We start from the raw sequence: 24,105 nt of genomic DNA, 5'->3' as shown, positions 1-24,105 counted from the left end.
AGATGTGTGTGGTAAATGATAGACAGGTATACTAGAAGTGTGTGGTAATGATAGACAGGTATACTAGATGTGTGTGGTAATGATAGACAGGTATACTAGATGTGTGTGGTAATGATGGACAGGTATACTAGATGTGTGTGGTAATGATAGACAGGTATACTAGAGCTGTGTGGTACTGATAGGCAGGTATACTAGAGGTGTGTGGTAATGATAGACAGGTATACTAGAAGTATGTGGTAATGATAGACATGTATACTAGATGTGTGTGGTAATGATAGACATGTATACTAGATGTGTGTGGTAATGATAGACAGGTATAATAGAGCTGTGTGGTAGTGATAGACAGGTATACTAGAGGTGTGTGGTAATGATAGACAGGTATACTAGAAGTATGTGGTAATAGACAGGTATACTAGATATGTGTGGTAATGATAGACAGGTATACTAGAAGTGTGTGGTAATAATAGACAGGTATACTAGAAGTATGTTGTAATGATAGACAGGTATACCAGATGTGTGTGGTAATGATAGACAGGTATACTAGAAGTATGTGGTAATGATAGACAGGTTTACTAGATGTGTGTGGTAATGATAGACAGGTATACTAGAAGTATGTGGTAATGATAGACAGGTTTATTAGATGTGTGTGGTAATGATAGACAGGTATATTAGAAGTGTGTGGTAATGATAGACAGGTATACTAGATGTGTGTGGTAATGATAGACATGTATACTAGATGTGTGTGGTAATGATAAACATGTATACTAGATGTGTGTGGTAATGATAGACAGGTATACTAGATGTATGTGGTAATGATGGACAGGTATACTAGATGTGTGTGGTAAATGATAGACAGGTATGCTAGATGTGTGTGGTAATGATAGACAGGTATACTAGAAGTGTGTGGTAATGATAGACAGGTATACTAGATGTGTGTGGTAATGATAGACAGGTATACTAGATGTATGTGGTAATGATGGACAGGTATACTAGATGTGTGTGGTAAATGATAGACAGGTATACTAGAAGTGTGTGGTAATGATAGACAGGTATACTAGATGTGTGTGGTAATGATAGACAGGTATACTAGATGTGTGTGGTAATGATGGACAGGTATACTAGATGTGTGTGGTAATGATAGACAGGTATACTAGAGCTGTGTGGTACTGATAGGCAGGTATACTAGAGGTGTGTGGTAATGATAGACAGGTATACTAGAAGTATGTGGTAATGATAGACATGTATACTAGATGTGTGTGGTAATGATAGACAGGTATAATAGAGCTGTGTGGTAGTGATAGACAGGTATACTAGAGGTGTGTGGTAATGATAGACAGGTATACTAGAAGTATGTGGTAATAGACAGGTATACTAGATATGTGTGGTAATGATAGACAGGTATACTAGAAGTGTGTGGTAATAATAGACAGGTATACTAGAAGTATGTTGTAATGATAGACAGGTATACCAGATGTGTGTGGTAATGATAGACAGGTATACTAGAAGTATGTGGTAATGATAGACAGGTTTACTAGATGTGTGTGGTAATGATAGACAGGTATACTAGAAGTATGTGGTAATGATAGACAGGTTTATTAGATGTGTGTGGTAATGATAGACAGGTATATTAGAAGTGTGTGGTAATGATAGACAGGTATACTAGATGTGTGTGGTAATGATAGACATGTATACTAGATGTGTGTGGTAATGATAAACATGTATACTAGATGTGTGTGGTAATGATAGCCAGGTATACTAGAGGTATGTGGTGATGATAGACAGGTATACTAGATGTGTGTGGTAATGATAGACGGGTATCCTAGATGTGTGTGTGGTAATGATAGACGCGTATACTAGATGTGTGTGGTAATGATAGATGGGTATACTAGAAGTGTGTGGTAATGATAGACGGGTATACTAGATGTGTATGGTAATGCTAGACATGTATACTAGATGTGTGTGGTAATGATACACAGGTATGCTTGATGTGTGTGGTAATGATACACAGGTATACTAAAGGTGTATGGTACTGGTAGACAGGTATACTAGAGGTATGTGGTAATGGTAGACAGGTATACTAGAGGTGTGTAGTAATGGTAGACTGGTATATTAGAGGTTTATTGTAATAGACAGGTATACTAGAGGTGTATAGTAATGGTAGACATGTATACTAGATGTGTGTGGTAATGATAGACAGGTATACTAGATGTGTGTGGTAATGATAGACAGGTATACTAGAGTTGTGTAGTAATGATAGACAGGTATACTAGAGGTGTATGGTTATGATAGACAGGTATACTAGAGGTATGTGGTAATGATAGAGAGGTATACTAGAAGTGTGTGGTAATGATAGACAGGTATACTAGATGTGTGTGGTAATCATAGACAGGTATACTAGATGTGCATGGTAATCATAGACAGGTATACTAGATGTGTGTGGTAATGATAGACAGGCATACTAGATGTGTGTGGTAATGATAGACAGGCATACTAGATGTGTGGTAATGAAAGACAGGTATACTAGATGTGTGTGGTAATGAAAGACAGGTATACTAGATGTGTGTGGTAATGATAGGCATGCATACTAGATGTGTGTGGTAATGAAAGACAGGTATACTAGATGTGTGTGGTAATGAAAGACAGGTATACTAGATGTGTGTGGTAATCATAGACAGGCATACTAGATGTGTGTGGTAATGATATACAGGCATACTAGATGTGTGTGGTAATGAAAGACAGGTATACTAGATGTGTATGGTACTGATAGACAGGTATACTAGAGGTGTATTGTAATGGTAGACTGCTATACTAGAGGTGTATGGTAATAGACAGGTATACCAGAGGTGTACGGTAATTGTAGACAGGTATACTAGATGTGTGTGGTAATGATGGACAGGTATACTAGATGTGTGTGGTAATGATAGACAGGTATACTAGATGTGTGTGGTAATGAAAGACAGGTATACTAGATGTGTGTGGTAATGATGGACAGGTATACTAGATGTGTGTGGTAATGAAAGACAGGTATACTACATGTGTGTGGTAATCATAGACAGGCATACTAGATGTGTGTGGTAATGATAGACAGGCATACTAGATGTGTGTGGTAATGAAAGACAGGTATACTAGATGTGTATGGTACTGATAGACAGGTATACTAGAGGTGTATTGTAATGGTAGACTGCTATACTAGAGGTGTATGGTAATAGACAGGTATACCAGAGGTGTACGGTAATTGTAGACAGGTATACTAGAGCTGTGTGGTAATGGTAGACTGGTATACTAGAGATATATGGTAGTGATAGACAGGAATACTAGAGGTGTATGGTAATGATAGACAGGTATACTAGAGGTACTGTATGTGATTATGATAGACAGGTACACCAGAGGTGTGTGACAATGATAAACAGTTATACTAGAGGTGTGTGATAATGATAGTAGGATATACTAGATGTGTGTGGTAATGATACACAGGTATACTAGAGGAGTATGGTAATGATACACAGTTATACTAGAGGTGTGTGGTAATAATAGACATGCATAACATTGATGTATGGTAATGATACACAGGTACATCTGGAGAGTATGATAATGATAGGCAGGTATTCCAGAGGTGAATGGTAATGACATGTATACTAGATGTGTGCGATAATGATAGACAGGTATACTAGATGTGTGTGGTAATGATAGACAGGTATACTAGAGGTGCACGGTACTGATAGACAGGTATACTAGAGGTGTATGGTAATGGTAGACAGGTATACTAGAGGTGTATGGTAATGGTAGACAGGTATACTAGAGGTGTATGGTAATGGTAGACTGCTATACTAGAGGTGTGTGGTAATGATAGACAGGTATACTAGAGGTGTGTGGTACTGATAGACAGGTATACTAGAGGTGTATGGTAATGGTAGACAGGTTTACTAGAGGTGTGTGGTAATGGTAGACTGCTATACTAGAGGTGTGTGGTACTGATAGACAGGTATACCAGTGGTGTATGGTAATGGTAGTCAAGTATACTAGAGGTGTGTGGTAATGGTAGACTGGTGTACTAGAGGTATATGGTAGTGATAGACAGGTATACTAGACGTGTATGGTAATGATAGACAGGTATACTAGAGGTGTGTGACAATGATAGACAGTTATACTAGAGGTGTGTGATAATGATAGTAGGATATACTAGATGTGTGTGGTAATAATACACAGGTAAACTAGCGAAGTGTGGTAATGATACACAGGTATACTAGAAGTGTGTGGTAATAATAGACAAGCATAACATTGATGTATGGTAATGATACACAGGTACATCTGGAGAGTATGATAATGATAGGCAGGTATTCCAGAGGTGAATGGTAATGACATGTATACTAGATGTGTGCGATAATGATAGACAGGTATACTAATGGTGTATGGTAATGATAGACAGGTATTTCAGAGGTAAATGGGGTGGGGGTGGGGGGTCCTAGATAGCACACCCTATTACTGAAGATATTAAGAGGTGCTAATACTATGCTGGAGGAAGAGGAATGCAGATACACACTCCTAGCACTAAGGTATATTAGAGGTGTATGGTAATGATAGACAGGTATACTAGAGGTGTGTGGTAATGATAGACAGGTATACTAGATGTATGTGGTAATAATAGACAGATATACTAGAGGTATGTGATAATGATAGGTAGGTATACTAAAGGTGTGTGGTAATGATAGACAGGTATATAATAGGCAGATATAGTAGAGGTATGTGATAATGATAGGCAGGTATACTAGAGGTGTGTCGTAATGGTAATGAGAGAGATGGAGGGGTAGAGTGAGACAGCAGCGGATAGAGATGGGAGCAAAACAGGGCTGAGAAGTGTGTAGGCCGAGGAGACCTAACACATGCTAGGTTCCTTTACTAGTAATATAATACATGTCATTCTCTGCAAAAATATAAATTTTATAAACTGACTTCTAGAATTCTAGATTCTGAACGCTCATCTGCCAATGCAAGGTGATCTCTTTTAGATGAGAACTTACATAGAGATAGATAGATAGATAGATAGATAGATAGATAGATAGATAGATAGATAGATAGATAGATAGATAGATAGATAGGCCTTTTCTTTTACACTAAAAATTGTTTTTTCATGTTAAACTTGATTATATTTTCCCAGAATCATAACCAAAATATACTCCATAACAAGGACGGTATCCGGACTCCAGGTCGACACCAATTGGTCGACACACCTTAGGCCGGCATGGACAAAAGGTCGACATGGAAAAAGGTCGAAATTAGTTTAAAAAAAAAAATGCATTATTTTAACTTTTTCATACTTTACGATCCACGTGGACTACAATTGGGAACGGTAACATGCCCGAAGCATGGCAAGCAAAGCGGTGCACTAATTGGGGTTCCTGGTCACTGTACGTAGAAAACGACACCCAAAAAACATTACAAACTCATGTTGACCTTTTGTCCATGTCGACCTAAGGTGTGTCGACCAATTGGTGTCGACTCAAAGTGTGTCGACCTGGAGTCCCATACCCAACAAGGACACAGGAACATTGGCTCCATTATATACATTCGCAAACAATGATAAACATTTACTGATGCACACTTACATTCATGCAGTGACGGTCTTCGGAGACATGCATGAGATATACTGTAGCACATAAAATACAGGATTCTCATGTTCAGCCCCTTACAAAGTGCACATAATGACCTCACTTCATAGGGACTGTTACCTCCGATCGCCCTTCATAGTATTATAACCAATGTGAGTGCAGTATACTGTATTATGCACTTAGGCACTGACTTACACAGATGCTTACTGCTCTCCCAAGGGCGTTCAGTACACAGGAGATCTGTGATCTGTTTCTCTAATCATCTGTCTTGCGACAGCTCCAACATAGCACTCACGTAGTATATAAAGAGACTGGGATTGGAAGACCAATAGTTCCATATAGAATGTAGGGGACAGGTCTCTAACCATACTGGCAGCTCCATGTGCTGCTATAGTGACAGTCACACCAAATAAAGAAGATATATCTATATTACTTAAGTTAGCAAGTATAAATCTGTATTTAATCCTACTACTGACCTGTGCCCACTGACATGCTAGTGTATCTAATTTGTAGGGAAAGTCCAGGTTTGTCAGTTTATGAGAAGTTTAAAATGGAGGCATGGGAGGGGCTCTTTTGTGCCAACATGGCAGGGCCGAAAACTAGGATTTCTCTCACCCGGGGCAAGGCAGCAATTTAGCGTGCCTCCAATTCAAATGACACCACACAGTAAAACCACTTATTCACGTTACACCACACAGAAGTACCCCCTATTCACCTTACACCAGACAGTAGTATCCCTTAGTGTCCCCAGTGTGTGACCAGCAGGGCTTAAAGTGGTCCTGGAAAGGTGGTGGAACTCATTTACCCGACCACCTACCTTCCTCCCCCCAAACTCACATTAAGCAGAGCCAGGGCCAGTGCTAGTGTTTTCGGCACCCCCATGCAGAGGCGTATCTACCCATTGGCCAGGATGGCACTCGCCAGGGGCGCCAGCCGAGGAGGGGCGCCACCCGACGGTGCCACCCGCGACCAGTGGGTAGATACACTTTGTAGAGGCAGCACATTTGTCCCCCTTCCCCTGGCAGGCAGCAGCGGCAGCCACGGTAATTGGCGCCGGCGTCCGGCGCCGCACCACATTACATTAAAGGAAACTCTGCATAGACTACAGCTCCCAGCAGCCCCTTGCGGACGGAGCTCACAGAAGCAAGGGCTGTTGGGAGCTGTAGTTTATGCAGAGTTTTCTTTATTGTAATGCGGTGCCGGACACAGTGGCTTCCTCCTCTCTCCTCTCCCAGCGTGTGACACCGGCAGGACAGCAACCTGGTAGTTGAAGCCAGCAATTCCCCTCAGCTGCCTCCGTTCTGCCTGGCTTACTGAAGTGATTGTGAACTCTGCTGTAGGACCAGGCTTCTGCTGGGGTTGGTAAGAAGAACTGCCTCCGGATTTCTCTCTCACTAGCACCTCTCTTGCTCCCCTCTCTCTCTCTCGCTACTCTTTCTCTATATCCCTGACACCCTTCTTCTCTCTCTCTCTCTCTCTCTCTCTCTCTCTCTCTCTCTCTCACACACACACACACACACACACACACACACACACACACACACACACACACCCTCTATCTTTCTCTCACTACTCTCTTACTCCCTGATACCCTCTCTCTCTCTCCCCCTCCTGCCAAATATCTGATGTGGCCCAGCAATGCGTCTTCCTCTACTGGCATCTGCGCCACCACTGGTATTGATAGGCAAAAAGGGCAAGTCTCCGCACAGTTCAGCAGACACAGGCCATTTACATGCATGTGCATTGGGAGCACTGTGTGGCATATAATGTGCATTGGGGGCACTGTATGGCATATAATGTGCAGTGGGGGCACTGTGTGGCATATAATGTGCAGTGGGGGCACTGTCTGGCATATAACATGCAGTGGGGGGCACGGTGCGGCATATAATGCGAATTGGGGGCATTGTGTGGCATATAACGTACATTTTTTCAGGGGCCTAACATTTGAGTTTCAGCTGGTGACAGTAGTAATAAAAAAAAGCATCTTTAACGTTTATCTACACTATGAAAGCCCCAACAACTCTAACACACCCTCAGCGTCACTGCCCTCAGCGTCACTGCCCTCACCCTCCCTCTATCTCCCCCTCAGCGTCCCTGTCCTCACCCTCCCTCTAACGCCCCCTCAGTGTCACTGCCCTCACCCTCCCTCTAACTTCCCCTCAACGTCCCTGCCCTCACCCTCCCTCTAACACACCCTCAGTGTCACTGCCCTCACCCTCCCTCTAACTCCCCCTCAGCATCCCTGCCCTCACCCTCCCCATAACTACGCCTCAGTGTCCCTGCCCTCACCCTCTCCTGTAACTCCCCCTCTGTGTCCCGGGGGGTTGGTAGTCCCTTATTTTGCCATGGGCGCTCAGGCTCCTAGATACACCCCTGCCCCCCTGCAAACTATAAATTAGTGCCCTATTTCCCATACTTTATAAAGGGACATTGATCTCACAAAGAAGCAGCATGGTCACACAATAGTACCCTCAATTCAAATTACACCACACAGTAGCACAATCTTATTGACATTACACTGAATGTAGTGCCCCTGATTCATATTACACCACATAGTAATGCCCCTTATTAGAGTTACGTCACTCAGTAGTACCCTTTATTCACGTTGCACTACACAGTGGTATTCTTTATACATGTTATGTCATACAGTAGTGTCCCTTATATACAATGCCTACAGTAGTGCCCCTTATACACAATTCCCACAGTAGTAGTGTCCCTTACACATAATGCCCACAGAAGTGCAGCTTATACACAAATTGCCTACAGTAGTAGTGCCTCTTATATACAGAATACCCAAAGTAGCAGTGCCCCTTACACATCATGCCCACAATAGTAGTGCCCCTTACACATAATGCCCACAGTAGTTCAGCTTATACACATAATGCCCACAGTAGTGCCGCTTATACACATCTCTGCCTTTGTCACTCCAGCAGCTCCATGCCCTGTATCCCTCCAGCAGTTTCCCCACCTCTCTTGTCCCTCCAGCCCCCTCTCATCTTGTCTTCAAGATGCACAGAGCCTGCTCCTCTTCATGGTTCTTCTTCACTTTAGCAGTGGTGACAGCATGACATTACATATGCTGTGCCAGAAATGGAAGCCACTGGGACAAGAGGGGATGAATGCTGTCCAACAGACACAGCATGTGTAAGTACCAGGAGGGGTGGGCTGTAGATGGAGGAGGACCATGGAGCCACCAGGACATGAGGAAGGGAGAGGTGGCTGCAGCTCATCTGTAGCACTACCACCGTCTGCAATATTGATTGATGTAGGTAATAGGGCGGGTTTTAATGTTGGAATTACTGTGCAGGGCAATGGAGGAGGTGGAACTAGTTCCCTCGACCATTACAAGTGGTAGAACTCTAACCCCTGGTGACCAGTACAGACAGTGCACCCTTGGATCAAACTGGACAGAGAGTTATCGGTACACCAGCTTCAGTCACTCGCCCAGGAGTACAGCTCGCTCCAGTCCCCTGCAGCAGATTGACCCCAGTCCTCAGGCAGCAAAGTGGCCCCAGTCCCTGGCAGCAGCCACTGCTCCCAGGACACAGAGCTCCAGCGGCGGGCATCTTTGAAAGGGTGGAATGTCTCATGGGTTTTGTAGTTTATCTTTTAGTGCTCAGAGTCTGAGCAGTAAAACATTTACTACAAATCCCATGCCACTCCACTTCCTTATCTGGCCGGCCAGGGGCTGTATGTGTCTGGCACAGCCAGGTCCTGGCGCCTTCTCTAATCCGGTGCCCGAATTATGTGCACCCTTATTACTCCCCTAGTTGCGGCCCTGAAAATGGGTACCATATGATTGGTTGCGATCTTGAGGAAACACCATGTGATTGGTGACCATATCCCATCAACTACTCAACCGCCATTTTACTTGGCTTGGGATCACCTTTCCATAATCCTAATGTGAACCTTTTTATCGAAGTTACCTTTACACACGGTGCAAGGGTCTTGGAAAACAATTTGGGTCATTTTTGTAATGACTGTGAATAGAGACCTCTCACCTACTTCCCAAGTAGTAGTCCCAGCAGTGGGGTAGTTATCCTGTCACCAAGTAGAACACCTTGTACAAAGGTCTCATTTCAGCCATGACTTCATATCCAATTCTAACAGATTAGTGTACACAGTGTTATATACATTTCACATAAAACCAGCTCTTTATGATTACTCAAAAATCCAAATGTTTCAGTCCATTGAGATGTGAACTTGTTATCCTCTACTCCCAAGTTTTCAACTTAATGTTTAACACTTTTGTTCACTTCACTTCACTCATAAACATCACTTAAGAAAATACTTATGCAAACATGCGCTGCCTGGCGTGTGTGGGCTACGCATAGATCTTCCCAGCAGCAAAGCCTCCCTGGAATAGATTCTCAAATGTTGGCAATCACATACATGACATCATGGCAGTTGTCAGAACTGATGGAATAGACCCACCACTCACCTACCCCACCCATCTCTCATTACGTGTGTGGTATGCCCACATTCAGTGGAAAATAAACGTACATTGAATTCATAGGCATTTTCATGTATCTTTATTCAGGATTTCCCCTTTACAACTGAAAACATTTTGATTCTAATTGATTGGTTGATTCCAGACACCTGTTTGTTAATTTGGTTTATATGAATTGTAAAGAGATTTCTTGAAGTCTACATTTTCCTTATACACAGTGGAAGCAGTCATTTTGTGTTCTGTTGTGGTCCAAAATTCTTCTTCTTTTAATCATTTATGCCCATTGTGCAACCAATTTTTGACACAAAATGGCTACCCCTGCTGTTGTCAACGAGACACATCAATTCACCCTTGTAGACTACTCAGAATGTCTGAGAGACTCCAGAAAGAGTGAGGGATCTCCCAGAAAGCCAGGCCAGACAGAGGAGCAGTTCACAGATCCCAACAGGATGACATATGATTTCTCTCATCATGCTCCACCCCACTGTATTTTGATAATGTGTGCGCAGGGATGTAGTTATAATGCCGGCTGTCAGTCGGCATCCCGTCAGCCGGTATATCATCCCCATTCCGCGTGTGCACAATCTTGATGGGCTGAAGCGTAATGATGCAAGTTACAGTATTAGGTCCTTCTCAATACGGCTTCACGTAGTTCCCCTCTTCATCTCCTGGACGGGTGCTGTGAGAAGTCGGCAAATTTGTTTTCATTTGTGCAAATTTCATTGGCTTTTGGCCTACGTTTACAATTATTCACAATAGAGGCTATTGTGTGTATGGATCAAGACAAAAAAAAGTTAAAACTGTGGCTTCTGCGTGTGACTGCAGTATGACTGCACAGCAATGAACCTCTCATCTCTACTAATCTTGCCGTTCGATGATGAAGTCCAGACTACCATTTTGGTAATGTTACAAGAAAAGGAAAAAAATAAAGAAAAGGAATTGGAGAGTAAAACTACCAAGGACGTTTTTTTTTTATTTCCTCAGTGCTGGTGTGGCCGGAAATGTTTCAGCTCTGCCCTGGTCCCATCAGTACTTACGTGGTGGAGAATTTTCCATCTCGTTCTATGGCACCTCATGTGTCATCTTTGGCAAATTTCCATCTTCATAGAGTCCTTTGAGTCCAACTTATTCTTGATATTTTCCAGAAGTCTTTGTGCTCGCTTCTCTGGAAATACAATGACTTTTTATAGTATTTTTGCTATAGTCTAACTGCAGGTTTATTCTTCTGGCAGAGTTCAGATTGGTGCAGATATGTATGCATGTTACGAGAACATATCGGGAAATACTTCTTACTGAAGCTTTTCTACCTTTTTAATTATCATGCTTCTCTACATTTTAACAGCATCAATCACTATTAAATGAAAAACTCAAGGTTTTTGAAAAGGTACACTATATTTATGTTATTTGTTGTTCTCTGTACATTGTCATATCTCCTGGAATGTTCATCTCATAGTACACACTGAGGTAAAATACTAGCAAAGTGCACATTGCACGATTAACAGCAACTTTTACTTCAGACTTTTCTCTCATTTGTTTCCCTTGTGAAAAAAGTAAAAAAATAAAACTGAGATTATAAAGAGATTCAAGTAAGTTGAGTTGCCTGGCACCAGTGTTGGACTGGGGCATGAAGGGCCCACTGGGTGCATGCAGTGGTAGGGGCCCATGCTTAAGGGGTGTGGCCAGTTACCACGGGGCGAGACCAGCCCACAGAGAGGCTTGGACAGCCATTAGAGACCATGTATCTGACCCTCTAATAGAATAACAAAATGTATAATTGGAGTCCACTCTCTGGAACCTGACATTAGAGGAAGGGGTTGGTCCCTCAGGCAGTGGGGCCCACCGGGCATTTACTCTGTGGGACTGTCCGGCCCTGCCTGGCACATCATTACAATGCGATTACATTTCTAAGATTAAGGGGAACATGTACTAAGCAGTGAAAAAAGTGTAGAAGTGAGCCAGTGGAGAAATTGCCCATGGCAACCAGTCAGCTGCTCTGTATATGTTTATAGTATGCAAATTATAAATGTTACGTCAATGCTGATTGGTTGCCATGGACAACTTCTTCACCGGCTCACTTCTCCACTTTTATCACTGCTTAGTACATGTTCCTCTAATTCACTTATTAGCCATTATCTAATAAATTGACTAAAGAACTTTTCCCATGTACATAAAGGGCCTTATTCAGACTTGCACTTATGTCCACATATGTTGCACGTACATCCCCTTAGCAATTGACATGTGTCAGAGCTTTCATAGTCAACCTTGAGCAACTATGGGCAATATATAGTTGTACGCATCTCAGCACATCCACATGCAGCTGTGTGGGTGCAGCGTACTGGCAACAGAGCATTTGTGTGGTGTGCGTGTAGATGGAATGGGCTATTGTGGGCTATTTGGAGGTGGGCATACACAGATATCCAGCTGATTTCAGGTAGATGTCTTGCTCCTAGCATAGGGCCCATTCGGATGCATGTTGATATTGATAATGGCTACCTTCACAAGCGAGTGGATGGGAGAGATTCATAGGTGTGCGAAACTCTTAATATAGGTGGATATTTGCATTTATTCCCAAGTACGCAGTTCTTCAAATTGCAAGCAGTTGTGATTCAAACCCAAAGTGCAGAATTAGGCTAAAGCAGTGTAATAGTAGTAACATGCATGGAATATGTGTGAATGTGTGAATGAGGTAACGTGCACACTTGAAAATGTATGCAGATTTATTACAATCCAGAATCATGGCAAGTGCCCAATTGCTACCTGTAGGGATGCTTATTTCCAACTCTGCGTAATAAGAATGACTATTTACAAGGGCACATAGCAAACTAACATGAGAATATTTACCCGTCATAAGATATGCGCATGTTTTATCGCACACACATATTAAAAAAATACATATTTTATGCACGTGTGAACCGGCTCTCAAATCACAGAACACATGCAATTCACTCATCACCTGTAATTCACCTTCTTGAATGTGAGAATCCTTTCGGCATGCACTTGTATTACACAGATAAAGGTTTAGGGGTTTATAGAAATGGAGATGTTGCCCATAGCAACCAGTAGATTCTACTGATCATTCATCTAGTACCTTCTAGAACCTGCATTCCCAACCTTGGTCCTCAAGGCACACATATACCCCTTTCACACTGCCAGCAATATCCCTGGTTATGTCACGTGAACGCGCAGCAGCCTGGAATATTGTTCAGTGTGAAAGCACCCAGTGGAAATAACCGTTGCGGTGCAGTGTGAATGTGTAACCCGGGTTAATGCCACTCGGGACCTGTTCACAGCATAGGAAGAGCTGACACTTGGAGATGATGTCATCTCCAAGCGCCGCCTCGGCATGTGATCGCAGTGATGTCATCGACCAGGCAATAAGCCAGTTTGGGCTGCCAGTCTGAAAGGGGTTTCAGCTCGGTCCCACCCGGGATGAGCCCATGTGCAAACCTGGGAATGCAATGTGAAAGCGTTATAACAGTCCAGGTTTTAGGGATATCCATTATTTTGATGTAAGCATCTGTGCTGAAGCCTAGATAGCACTAAAACCTGCACTGTCAGCGTGCCTTGAGGCCGAGGTTGGGAATGCCGGCTGTAGAAGATAATAGCTACAATCGGATTTGCTATAGGCAACACCTCCATTTCTATAAACCCATCATTTAGTAAATATACCCCTTATACTTGACATGACAGCACTTTCTTGCACATAAGATGAATAGCGCCATTTGTTACCTGTAGTGGTCTTTCAGCTCACTATACATATTGGGGGTCATTTCGACCCGATGGCACGCTGCACTTCTTCGGGTCGGAACTGCGCATGCGTGGCGGTCGCATTGCGCAGACGCGTCGTTGCCCAACGACGGCCGTTGCCAGGCAGCGGTGCCGCGAGCGAAGTAAGCGGTCGCAGCTGTGACCGCAAGAAGATTGACAAGATGAAGGCGGAACCGGGCGGCAACTCACCGTTTTCGGGAAGTGGTGAGTCCAATGCAGGCGTGTCCAGGCGTTTGGAGGGCGGATACCTGACGTCAATTCCGGGACCTGCATCGCTGGATCGATCGCACAGGGTAAGTAACTCTTACCCTGGTCTTCTTTTACAGGAAACTTTTTTTGCATAGCAAGGCTGCACAAGCGTTCGCAGCCCTGCTATGCAGAAATACACTCCCCCTATAGGCGGCGTCTAGTTGATCGCATGGGCAGCAAAAAGTTGCAACGTGCGATCAACTTGGAATGACCCCCATTGTGCAGTAAATTAACATTTTTATACACTAAAATGTTTCCCAATCATTTTGCATTTTGCTGTGAACTTAATGGAGATGGCACTTAATTCATCTACTCTAGCTATATCCTGCTAAAGAGGGAGATATGTATAGTTTATAACAGTGATCTGCCAGATAAAATCCCCCCCCCTCCCCCCCCCCCTGCAGTGTCCGATACGGTGCCCCACACAGTGCTAATCCTTGCTGGCTTCTTCTGCTGCTGCCGGTGCTGCTCCTCCTGTATGAGGGACGGAAGGGGAGGAGAGCGCAGGGCGCCTCTCCTGTGAAGTCCGGAGAGCAACTGCGGTGAGGGTGGCAAAGTCTCCGGCGGTGGCGGGCATTTAAAATATGGTGCCGGTAAGTGAGCCAATCAAAACTCACGGACCGGCAGCCAATCAGGTGCCGCCACTGCCAGTCCACAAGCTCTGATTGGCTGATGGCCGGCACCATATTAAAAATGAAGGGAGGAGGAGTGCCAGTGGCTGCCCAAGCCCGTGCACTCTGTGAGCTACCGAAAATACTACGGTGAGCTACCAGTAGCTCGCGAGCTACAGTTTGGAGATCACTGGTTTATAATATCCAACAGATAAATCTTTGCATCATGTTTAAGTGGCACTTATTATAAAAGATTTAATGCAGGAGACACAATTTTCTTACATTTATTCCCCTGCAAGAATTGCCGTGAAGGATTTTACTAAATAACACCTATATAAATACAGAATTATTTTATTAATATGGATTTGGATCCCGAAGATACAGCAAAAATTAAAAAACACACAAAATCAAGATAAGTTGTGGATTCTAACATTGGGGGTCATTTCGACCTGATCGCACACTGCGGATTTTTGCAGCGCAGCGATCAGGTCAGAACTGCGTATGGTGTAAAGAAAAGATGTTCAGCGCTCCCCCTTCCCCTTTTTTTTGTGAGAGTTTATATATATATATATATATATATATATATATATATATATATAAAATCAGCTGTTAAATAATATTCACAATCATTAGAATTCAAAAAACATTTTATTCAAGGTTTTTAAAAAAAAATTTTATATATGTAAGAATGAATTGTTTTCAGGTGAAGCTTAATTGATCGATTAATTAATTAAGAAACAATTAAAATTCATGAAGTGTAAAACGATCCTATAAAGCTGTTTTACACTTCATGAATTTTATATATATATATATATATATATATATATAAACTCTCACAAAAAAAAGGGGAAGGGGGAGCGCTGAACATCTTTTCTTTACACCATATAACTCTAGGGGGTGCCTATAGTACACTCACCATTTGTTCTACAGCTGCTACCCAAACCCTATAGCCGTATCTAGGAGTGGCGCAGTACCTCATACAATCCCTCTTTACAGAACTGCGTATGCACTGCAATGCGCAGGCGCGTCGTATGAGTGCAAAGAGGCTCGGCGCCCAGCAATAGATTCTACAATGAATCCGTTCGCACAGGCGTTCGCAAGGAAATTGACAGGAAGGAGGCGTTTCTGGGTGTCAACTGACCGTTTTCAGGGAGTGGTTGGAGAACCGCAGGCATGTTCAGGCGTTTGCAGGGCAGGTGTCTGACGTCAATTCCAGGACTGAACAGGCAGAAGTGATCGCAGCGGCTGAGTAAGTTTTGAGCTACTCAGAAACTGCACAAATTGTGTTTGCATCTCTCGGCTCAAAAGCTATCGCACCCTTGCACAGCAAATATACACTCCCCGGTGGGCAGCGACTATGCGTTCGCACGGCTGCTAAAAACAGCTAGCGAGCGATCAGCTCGGAATGACCCCCATAAATGTACATGTATCACGTATAACAGAACCAAAAGTAATACATAAAACATAGTCTATGGGGTGAATGTATGGGTCGGGTATAACGCTTCCTGCTTCACCTCCTTACCAAGGTGAAGCAGGAAGCATCAGCGCCGAGATGTATTAACGTCTGGTATGCCGAAGTGGGAAAGTGAAAACTCCCCTCTCCTGTGATCACTGCTAGAGCACACAGCATAGCAACTCACTGCTCATGACCTGTGTCTCTCCTCTGGCTGGCTCCAGTGCGCATGTGCGAAATCTCACTACTCTCACGAGATCTCACGTGCAGGCCGGAGCTGGCAGCCGCCGCAGCATCCCTGGCTGTAGTGTATGGGCAACGACACCTGCAGCTGTGGAAATCGATAGCTGAGGGTGTCAGAACGGTGCCAGTGCCAGTGACCATGTCACTGAGGGTGTCAGTAGCTGAGGGTGTCAGTGCCAGTGACCATTCATACATTGTCCTGCATATCGGCGTGCTGTCTTGTAGATAGCAGCTCCAATAATGACAGTGGAGCATAATATCCCTGTCACTTTGCACACAACGCCGCTTTAATACATGGGTGGAAGTGGTATCAGAGCACATAACATGTGCTGATACCACTTCTTCCCCATATAGCCATTTCATACATCTACCCCTATGTACTAAGGCTTGGAGAAAGCTGGTGGATGGAGATAAAGTACCAGCCAATCAGCTCCTAACTGCCATGTCACAAGCTGTGTTTGAAAAATGACAGTTAGGAGCTGGTTGGTACTTTATATCCGTCCACTTTATGTCTCTCCAAGGCTTAGTACATAGACCCCATAAAGCTTACTTATTATAGAGCAGAGAGCCCTACGGCTGGCGTTAACAAGGGCAGATATTGGTGTTTCCGGGTGGAATAGAGATTCACACTATACATCAAGGAGATACCGAAAGAGACAGATGGTAGGTTTTATCATATATAAGCTTCCCCACACACATCTATCAGCAAGTGTGGCAGCAACACAAGTAATCCTTGTTCTGTTATCACCATTTCAGATAACAGAAAATCTATGAAATAAATGACTTTTTTTCAGTCTTCAATGATTCTCAAATACATATGCGGGGATCGGCTAGTCTAGTCAGGCATGACTAGTGAGAATGTAAGATAACCCTTACCACTCCTGGCCAGTACTAAGCAATACTCAGCTGTCCCCCTGAGATTCAGTCCTATCACCAAATGTTAGTAAATATACCCCATAGTGCTTGCATATTTAGAAAGGAAATTTTTTGAGAACGTGATATTATTTGCAGTTTGCCAGTGGCGGGATCCGTTCAATTTGCCGGCAGTCAGGATACCGACGCTGGAATCCCGACAGCCGACAATGCTGCCAGCCGAAATCCCGGCGAAACAGGACTATTCCCACTCTTGGGTGTCCACGACACCCATAGAGTGGGAATAGATCCTGTGGTGAGCGAAGGGGACTCTTTGCGCTCGCCCCGCTGCCGGCTTTCTGGCGAACGGGTTGCCGCTGTCTGGATATGGTCAGCCGGCATCCCGCCTGCCGGTAAATCATGCTGAATCCGCTAGGGGAAGGTGCATATAGTAAATGATGATAATGGTAACAGCACTAACGACACTGATTGATGCTTTCTTTCTTTCTTTCTTGCTCATTCTTTGCAAACTGTTTTGTGTACCGGACAGATGGAGCTACAGTATATCTTCTGTATTAGAGAGGTTTATGTAGTTTAATTGATGACTAATAGAATATGTTATGTTATGTTGCACATAACATTCATTTACAGGGTGGGTGCAACTGTGACGTAAGTGGAAATGTGCTATTTTATTGTATGTGTTTAGAAATGTGTCCTTAATATTATTATTGTTACTTTATATAGCGCAAATCATATTATGTATCGCCTTTATATAACCACTACCGCCAAGAAGGTCCTGAAACTGATTGGTGAATGCATGCTATGTATCTACCAGCTACAGTCATGGACGCCAACTGTTAGGTATAATGGAAGCTGCCTTTCATCACTCTGATTGGTAGATAGTGCTAGCCATTCATCAATCAGAGTGCTGAGATGAGTTTACTGGGTCTAATGGTTTCCTGGTACAGCTGACACTCCAATCCAGCAGTGCAAATGATAGCACAGGACAGTAATCCATTGGGATCTGCCTTGTGTTGCAACTAGAAAGATGGGTTCTGCATTGTCTCAACACCATAAATTGGCTGGGTGTTCATTTTTAAGGGGGACATTTACTAAGCAGTGATAAGAGAGAAGAAGTGAGCCAGTGGAGAAGTTGCTTCATCAACCAATCAGCAGCTCTGTATAATTTTATAGTATGCAAATTATAGATGTTACTTCAGTGATGATTGGTTGCCATGGGCAACTTCTCCACTGGCTCACTTCTCCACTCTTATCACTGCTTAGTAAATGTCCCCCTAAGTCACCAGGTGACAATGGTTTGCATTGTAAAGCCACCAGAGGGGATGTAGTTACAGTGCCGGCAGTCGGGATTCTGCCGGTCAGGATAAAGAATAGAACCTGTGTTGAGTGCAGCGAGCCCGCAAGGGGTTTTATTGCGCTCGCCCCGCTGCCAGCATTCCAGCGGCCGGGATCCCAGCGTTGGTATGCTGACCTCCGGGATCCCATACCCAACGCCACCAGAGATTTGGGAGGTGTCTGTATTTTATAGCCATCATAGATTTTGATGGTGTTGCTGCAGCTACCAGGAAAGTAGATCTGCATTGTAAAGCCTAATAGAATTTGTGTGTCTGTATTGTGCAGCGGTTTGGAGAATAGTGTTGGCACTTAGGTGTAGTGATCCAGTATGTAAACTGTGTTTTGCATAGTGGTAAGTAGGGTGCTCTCTATATATTATAGCAGTTAGTGGGATGCTCTTTGTTTTGTAAATCTGTAAACCCAAATACTCCCTGGATTGTACATGTTAGTAAGATGTTCTCAATATTGCTTTCTACTTTGTATATAATTGTATATAGAAAACTAATAGGCCCTACACACTGGCCGACATCACTCAAAGATATGAACGATCTCGTTCATTAATGAACGAGATTCCGTTCATATCTTTGAGTGTGGAGGCACCACCGATGAACGATGCGCGGCTGCGTGCTCGTTCATCGCTGGTGCCCCGTCGGCTGTGCATGCAGGCCAATATGGACGATCACGTCCATATTTGCCTGCACTTCTGTGAAGCCGGGTGAGGAGGGGAGTGAAGAAACTTCACTCCCCCCGTCACTGCCCCCCCACAGCCGGGTCGCCCGTCGGACGTATCCGCCGTCGAGCAGCTCGGCGGCGGATCGGCCAATGTGTAGGGCCTTTAAGTATTTAATATATTATATATTAGTCAATCTCTGCAATGCATAGGCTATGCATTGAATACTATTCAGACGGTGCTGCATTTAGCTTGAGTATAGCTCTGTAAAATGCAGTACATATTTTATTCATATATTTAATTCACTGTGTAAAATCATGCCCATGTTAGGCAAAACTCGCCTTCAGGGTTTTGGCGCAGCATAGTTTTTTCATTGCAGCACACTGTTATTTAGCCCCTAGCCTTATCCTAAGTACTGCTGGCTGGTTGGAATGAAAATCTAATAATAGATGAGTGTGAATGACAATAGATCATTTGCTCCCAAACACTGGAAATTGGACAAAACCTGTCATTCAGACAAATTGATTAAATCACGGATTTCCAGAGTGTGGGAGCAAATGGTTGATTGTCATTTGCTCTTATACATTACCATATTTTCGTTCCAACCAACCAGATCTGCCAGATAATTGTATAGTGTATGCCCACTATAGGCAGACAAATTGTCTCTAATAAATTATGTACATGATTACAAGTTTCAGGGTTCAATATGATTTACCAACGGACACAATACTGACGGTCATAATCCCGACAGCCATTGACCGACAGCCAAAATACCAACATTCATTATGACGACATGTTCTAAATGCCAGCATAGTCAGAATACCGACATTTGAAATGCTGACATGTCAAAATGCCGACACGAGTTTTTCTGGGTTTTTGGTGTCAATGTCGACATAGGTCGACATGGACACCGTCTAAGTGTATTGCGTCCCCTCGCATGGCTGCGCTCGCCATGCTTCGGGCATGGTGCTTCGCTGCACTCAGAACACTATTATATTTCCCCTCCAGGTTCACTGGGATGATAAAGTATGAACAAGTCGGGTTTTGAGCAAAAATTCTTTAAAAACACGTTTGCATTTTGGCATGTCGGCATTTCAAATGTCGGTATTTTGACTATGTCGAAATTTTGAACATGTCGGAATAATGAATGTAGGTATTTTGACTGTGTCAGTATTTTGACTGTCGGTCAATGGCTGTCGGGATTGTGAATGTCTGTATTGTGTCCGTCCGTAAATCAACTGCTACCCCATGTTTCAACACTGTTTTGCCTTGTTCTGTATATGATAGTGACATTTTGAGCATTCCACCAGCAGAATTTGGGCTTAAGTGTTCCCAAGCACACTACATAGCAGAACACAAATTTAGAAATGACATATTTACAGATATACTGCAAATTAACAGAGCAGAATATCATTCAATGGAGCGTCTCAACGATTGTAGTGCCGTCATTTTGCAGCTATGTGTCCCAGTGCAGAGCTCGATTTGTTCAGATTCTTGCCACGATTTTGCTCATTCTAATGAATTAATACTCTGCATTCTCATGAGTATTGTTTCATCCTGCAAAATTACTTTTTTGCATTGTACAGTATATACAGTATGCAGTTGGGGCACTTCAACAAACCTCATGGTTGTATGATTGTACTCCATTACTAAAACAGTAAATCCTGTGTGGGAATATGGGTGTCTTTTTGTACAGACATATTGTAAAATGCAATTTAAATGTATGTTGTTTGAATATGTAGTTTGCTTGGCACAAAAATTTCATTGTCAGGTTTCTGTTTTTGTTTTCTTGATTCAGAATGTATCAATCTTTGAAGAGAGGGCCCATGTACTTTACATGTCCTTGGAGAAATTAAAATTCATTGATGACCCGGAAGTGTTCCTGAGAAGGTCAGTCCTCATTAACAACTTGATGAAGAGAATTCATGGCGAGATTCTACTTCAGAACAACTGGTGTTTCTCAGCCTGTTCTTTGGGAGGAGCTTCGGCCCAGGAATGGTTTGTGCCACAGGATTGCCCTTATAGGAAGCGCCTTAGAATGACCAAGGAGGACAGCAGTCTTCAAACTTGTTGTTTTTACCAGGAATGTGGCAGCCATTACCTAAACATCCCGTTTGCTGTTAATGCAAATGGAGGGAATTCCGCAGCGTCCTGTGCATCTACCAGCGCTCTGCCTTCACCAGGATGCTCTCACCACATGGATTATAGCACAGGAGAGGCTCCTTTATACAGGAACGGAATCCAGGGGGCTTCATGTGGGGGGTTTGTGACCAATTCAAAGCCTCAACACAAAGTAAACTTACACGAGGAAGCGGCAGTGGAGGAAAAAAGAGGCCTCCATGGCCGCGAAGCTTCAAATGGGGGAGGTGCCTTTGAACGCAAAGGCCGCCTTTATGATTTTTTGGCATCTGGTTGCAATGACAAGAGTAGTATAAGTGAACCATGGAAAAAATCTCTCAGGAAAAAAGAGGTTTCTCCAGGTAATAAACTTTGTTGCAACAAAGGAAATAAGATGTGAGCATTTTTTTTAAATTATTATTTCACGTTATTTTTGATGTTGCTCAGAAGTGGGGTCTGTTATGCGGTGGGAAAGGGTTTTTTGTAGCTTTATATGGTGATAATGAAACAATCCCTATGCAGAAGGGAGTTATGGTATGAAAAAATTTTCAGTGTTTTAATTTGTGTACAGAATGTTTGGAAATGTATTAGATCACACTCCCAGCTGCCACATTTTGGTACTGCCTGTGGCTCATTTTATGAAGGTGTACATCAGACAAGTCTCCATACTCGCCCAGCACTCAGAACTGGATGCTTAATTACGCACACATGATATGTCTAGGAATCCTGAATCTGACTTTAGCTCTTCTCAAATGGAGACCACCCCTCGCCAATTGGCCCCCTGGCCGGGAGCCTCACACAAGCCTCATCTCTGTGCATCTAATACCCAAACTTTTTAGAACTTTTTTTTTTTTAAGTTTTACTTTTTAGAGCATTGCAAATGTATTTTCCTCTCCACCTGCATTTATGCTGTAGTGATCTTCATTTCAATCGTAATATTTGTATTCAAAATAAATTTTGAGTTGTAAAATTAGTCATTTTTTTCCACATCATAAATAAGTGACCTGTGTAAGCAAAGCTCTGTATAAGTACAGATCGGGAATATACCGTGAGTATAGTATGTCGGCCAGAATGGTCGTTACAGAACCATATTGGTGCATGGCACTCACTAATAGTAAGAAAAATCTGTCATGTATTTAGGACAGCGTGTAAGCATACGTATAGGGATGCAATGGATCTAATTTAGAAACTTTTACGATTAGAAATCGTATGGAATGTGACACAGATGAATTGTGCACATTGGGCCTGATTCATGTTTGCAAGCAAAGCAAAAAAGCAAGCAACTGTCCAAAACCATGTTTCACTGCAGGTGAGGCAGATGTAACATGTGCAGAGAGAGTTACAGTTTGGTGTGGTGTGATCAAACTGATATCTAAACTGCAGTGTAAAAATAAAACTGTAACATTTGTGGGCTACATGCAAAAGCAGCCAGTATTTACCTTGCACAGAAACAATATAAATGTATTTGCTCCTCTTGCATTGCAACATGGTTTGTTCCAGACACACAATTACTTATTTCTTTTTTTTTAATGCTTTACTTACAAACATGAATCTGGCCCATATTCTTGTATCTACAAAGGTATACATAGGTTGAGAGGTGGAAGCAGAAACTTGCAAGATTCTCATTGTTTCTTTACATGAGACAAATGTCTATGCGTGTATTATACCCCTTTTCCACTACTGTTGCATGGGTCGCAGCCGTGTCGCCTGACACGGCTGCGACCCTTGCTTCAGCCCCCTAATGACAGCGCTCACCAACCCGGCAATTGACGCGGCAGGGGCGGCGCATGGAGATCACATGATCTCCCAGCGCCGCCCTCCCATACACAGTGACAGTGCTCACCAACCCGGCAATTGACGTGGCAGGGGCGGCGCTTGGAGATCACATGATCTCCCAGCGCCGCCCTCCCATACACAGTGAACGGGAGCCGCGTCGCCTCGACATGTCTCCCGTTCACACTAGACAGCTAGCCGGGCTGGACACGTGTTCAACCCGGCTAGCTACTCGGGTAGGATTCCCGGATCACTTGATCCGGGAATTTGCCGGGGAACCCTTTTCCACTAAAAAGCTAGTGGAAAAGGGGTATCAGTTTCAAAGTGGCACACCCAAACATCATTGATTTGACAACCGATACAGTAGGTGCTGGAACATTGATGTAACACACCTAAGAAGGAAGAGCAGTTTGCTGGGTAAGACTAGTGTTGTCATTTGCTGAATATCACACATGTACAGCCACTGATGGGACATGCTTTGTTTAAAAAATGTAGCAAAAGTGAAACATTTCATAGCAATTTTATAACGTGTAGCTGGTGTTAATTGATCTCTATCGATGTTGTGTTTCAGGGGCTAAAACACATTTAGTAACAGATGATTTTTTTATATTCATTTTTCAATGTTAATAAATATGTGTTTTAGCCCCGGAAACAGAACATCGATTTAGATTGTTTTGAAATCGATAAAAATCAATGAAAATCAACCTTTAGTAAATATACCCCTGCATGTCAGTGTTTGTGTAACAATCTACGAGCCGTTCTACGAGGTCCTCTATAATAAAAAGGGTGAACGCGGATCTCTACTCTGACTCCTAGTTTGATTTGTATGTGTATAGAAAAAGCACATTGCGATAAAGGTCTAGTCCAGTGGCTTTATATGGACATTTTACATTCATTTTCTGCTTTTAGTGGTGTGTAAATGAAAGGAATGTAATTTCCCATCTTCTCTATAAATT

General features: G+C 43.1%; 1 protein-coding gene across 6 annotated transcripts in view; it reads left to right on the top strand.

Annotated features, from left to right (window-relative positions):
• Window positions 1-22,346, top strand: part of SERTAD4 (SERTA domain containing 4) — a 98,984-nt gene extending 76,638 nt beyond the window's left edge. For all 6 annotated transcript variants that reach the window (XM_063918283.1, XM_063918284.1, XM_063918288.1 and 3 more), the window contains exon 4: window positions 21,057-22,346. In XM_063918283.1, the coding sequence (XP_063774353.1) occupies window positions 21,057-21,776 (720 nt within the window). In that variant the 3' untranslated portion in view covers window positions 21,777-22,346. The remainder of the gene's footprint in view (window positions 1-21,056) is intronic.
• Window positions 22,347-24,105: the final 1,759 nt, after the last annotated feature.

The sequence above is a fragment of the Pseudophryne corroboree genome, chromosome 4 (genome assembly GCF_028390025.1).
Source record: "Pseudophryne corroboree isolate aPseCor3 chromosome 4, aPseCor3.hap2, whole genome shotgun sequence".
In the NCBI taxonomy this organism is placed as follows: Eukaryota; Metazoa; Chordata; class Amphibia; order Anura; family Myobatrachidae; genus Pseudophryne; species Pseudophryne corroboree.
The sequence above is the reverse complement of the archived record's forward strand: the minus strand, read 5'-3'. Positions and strand labels throughout refer to the sequence as shown.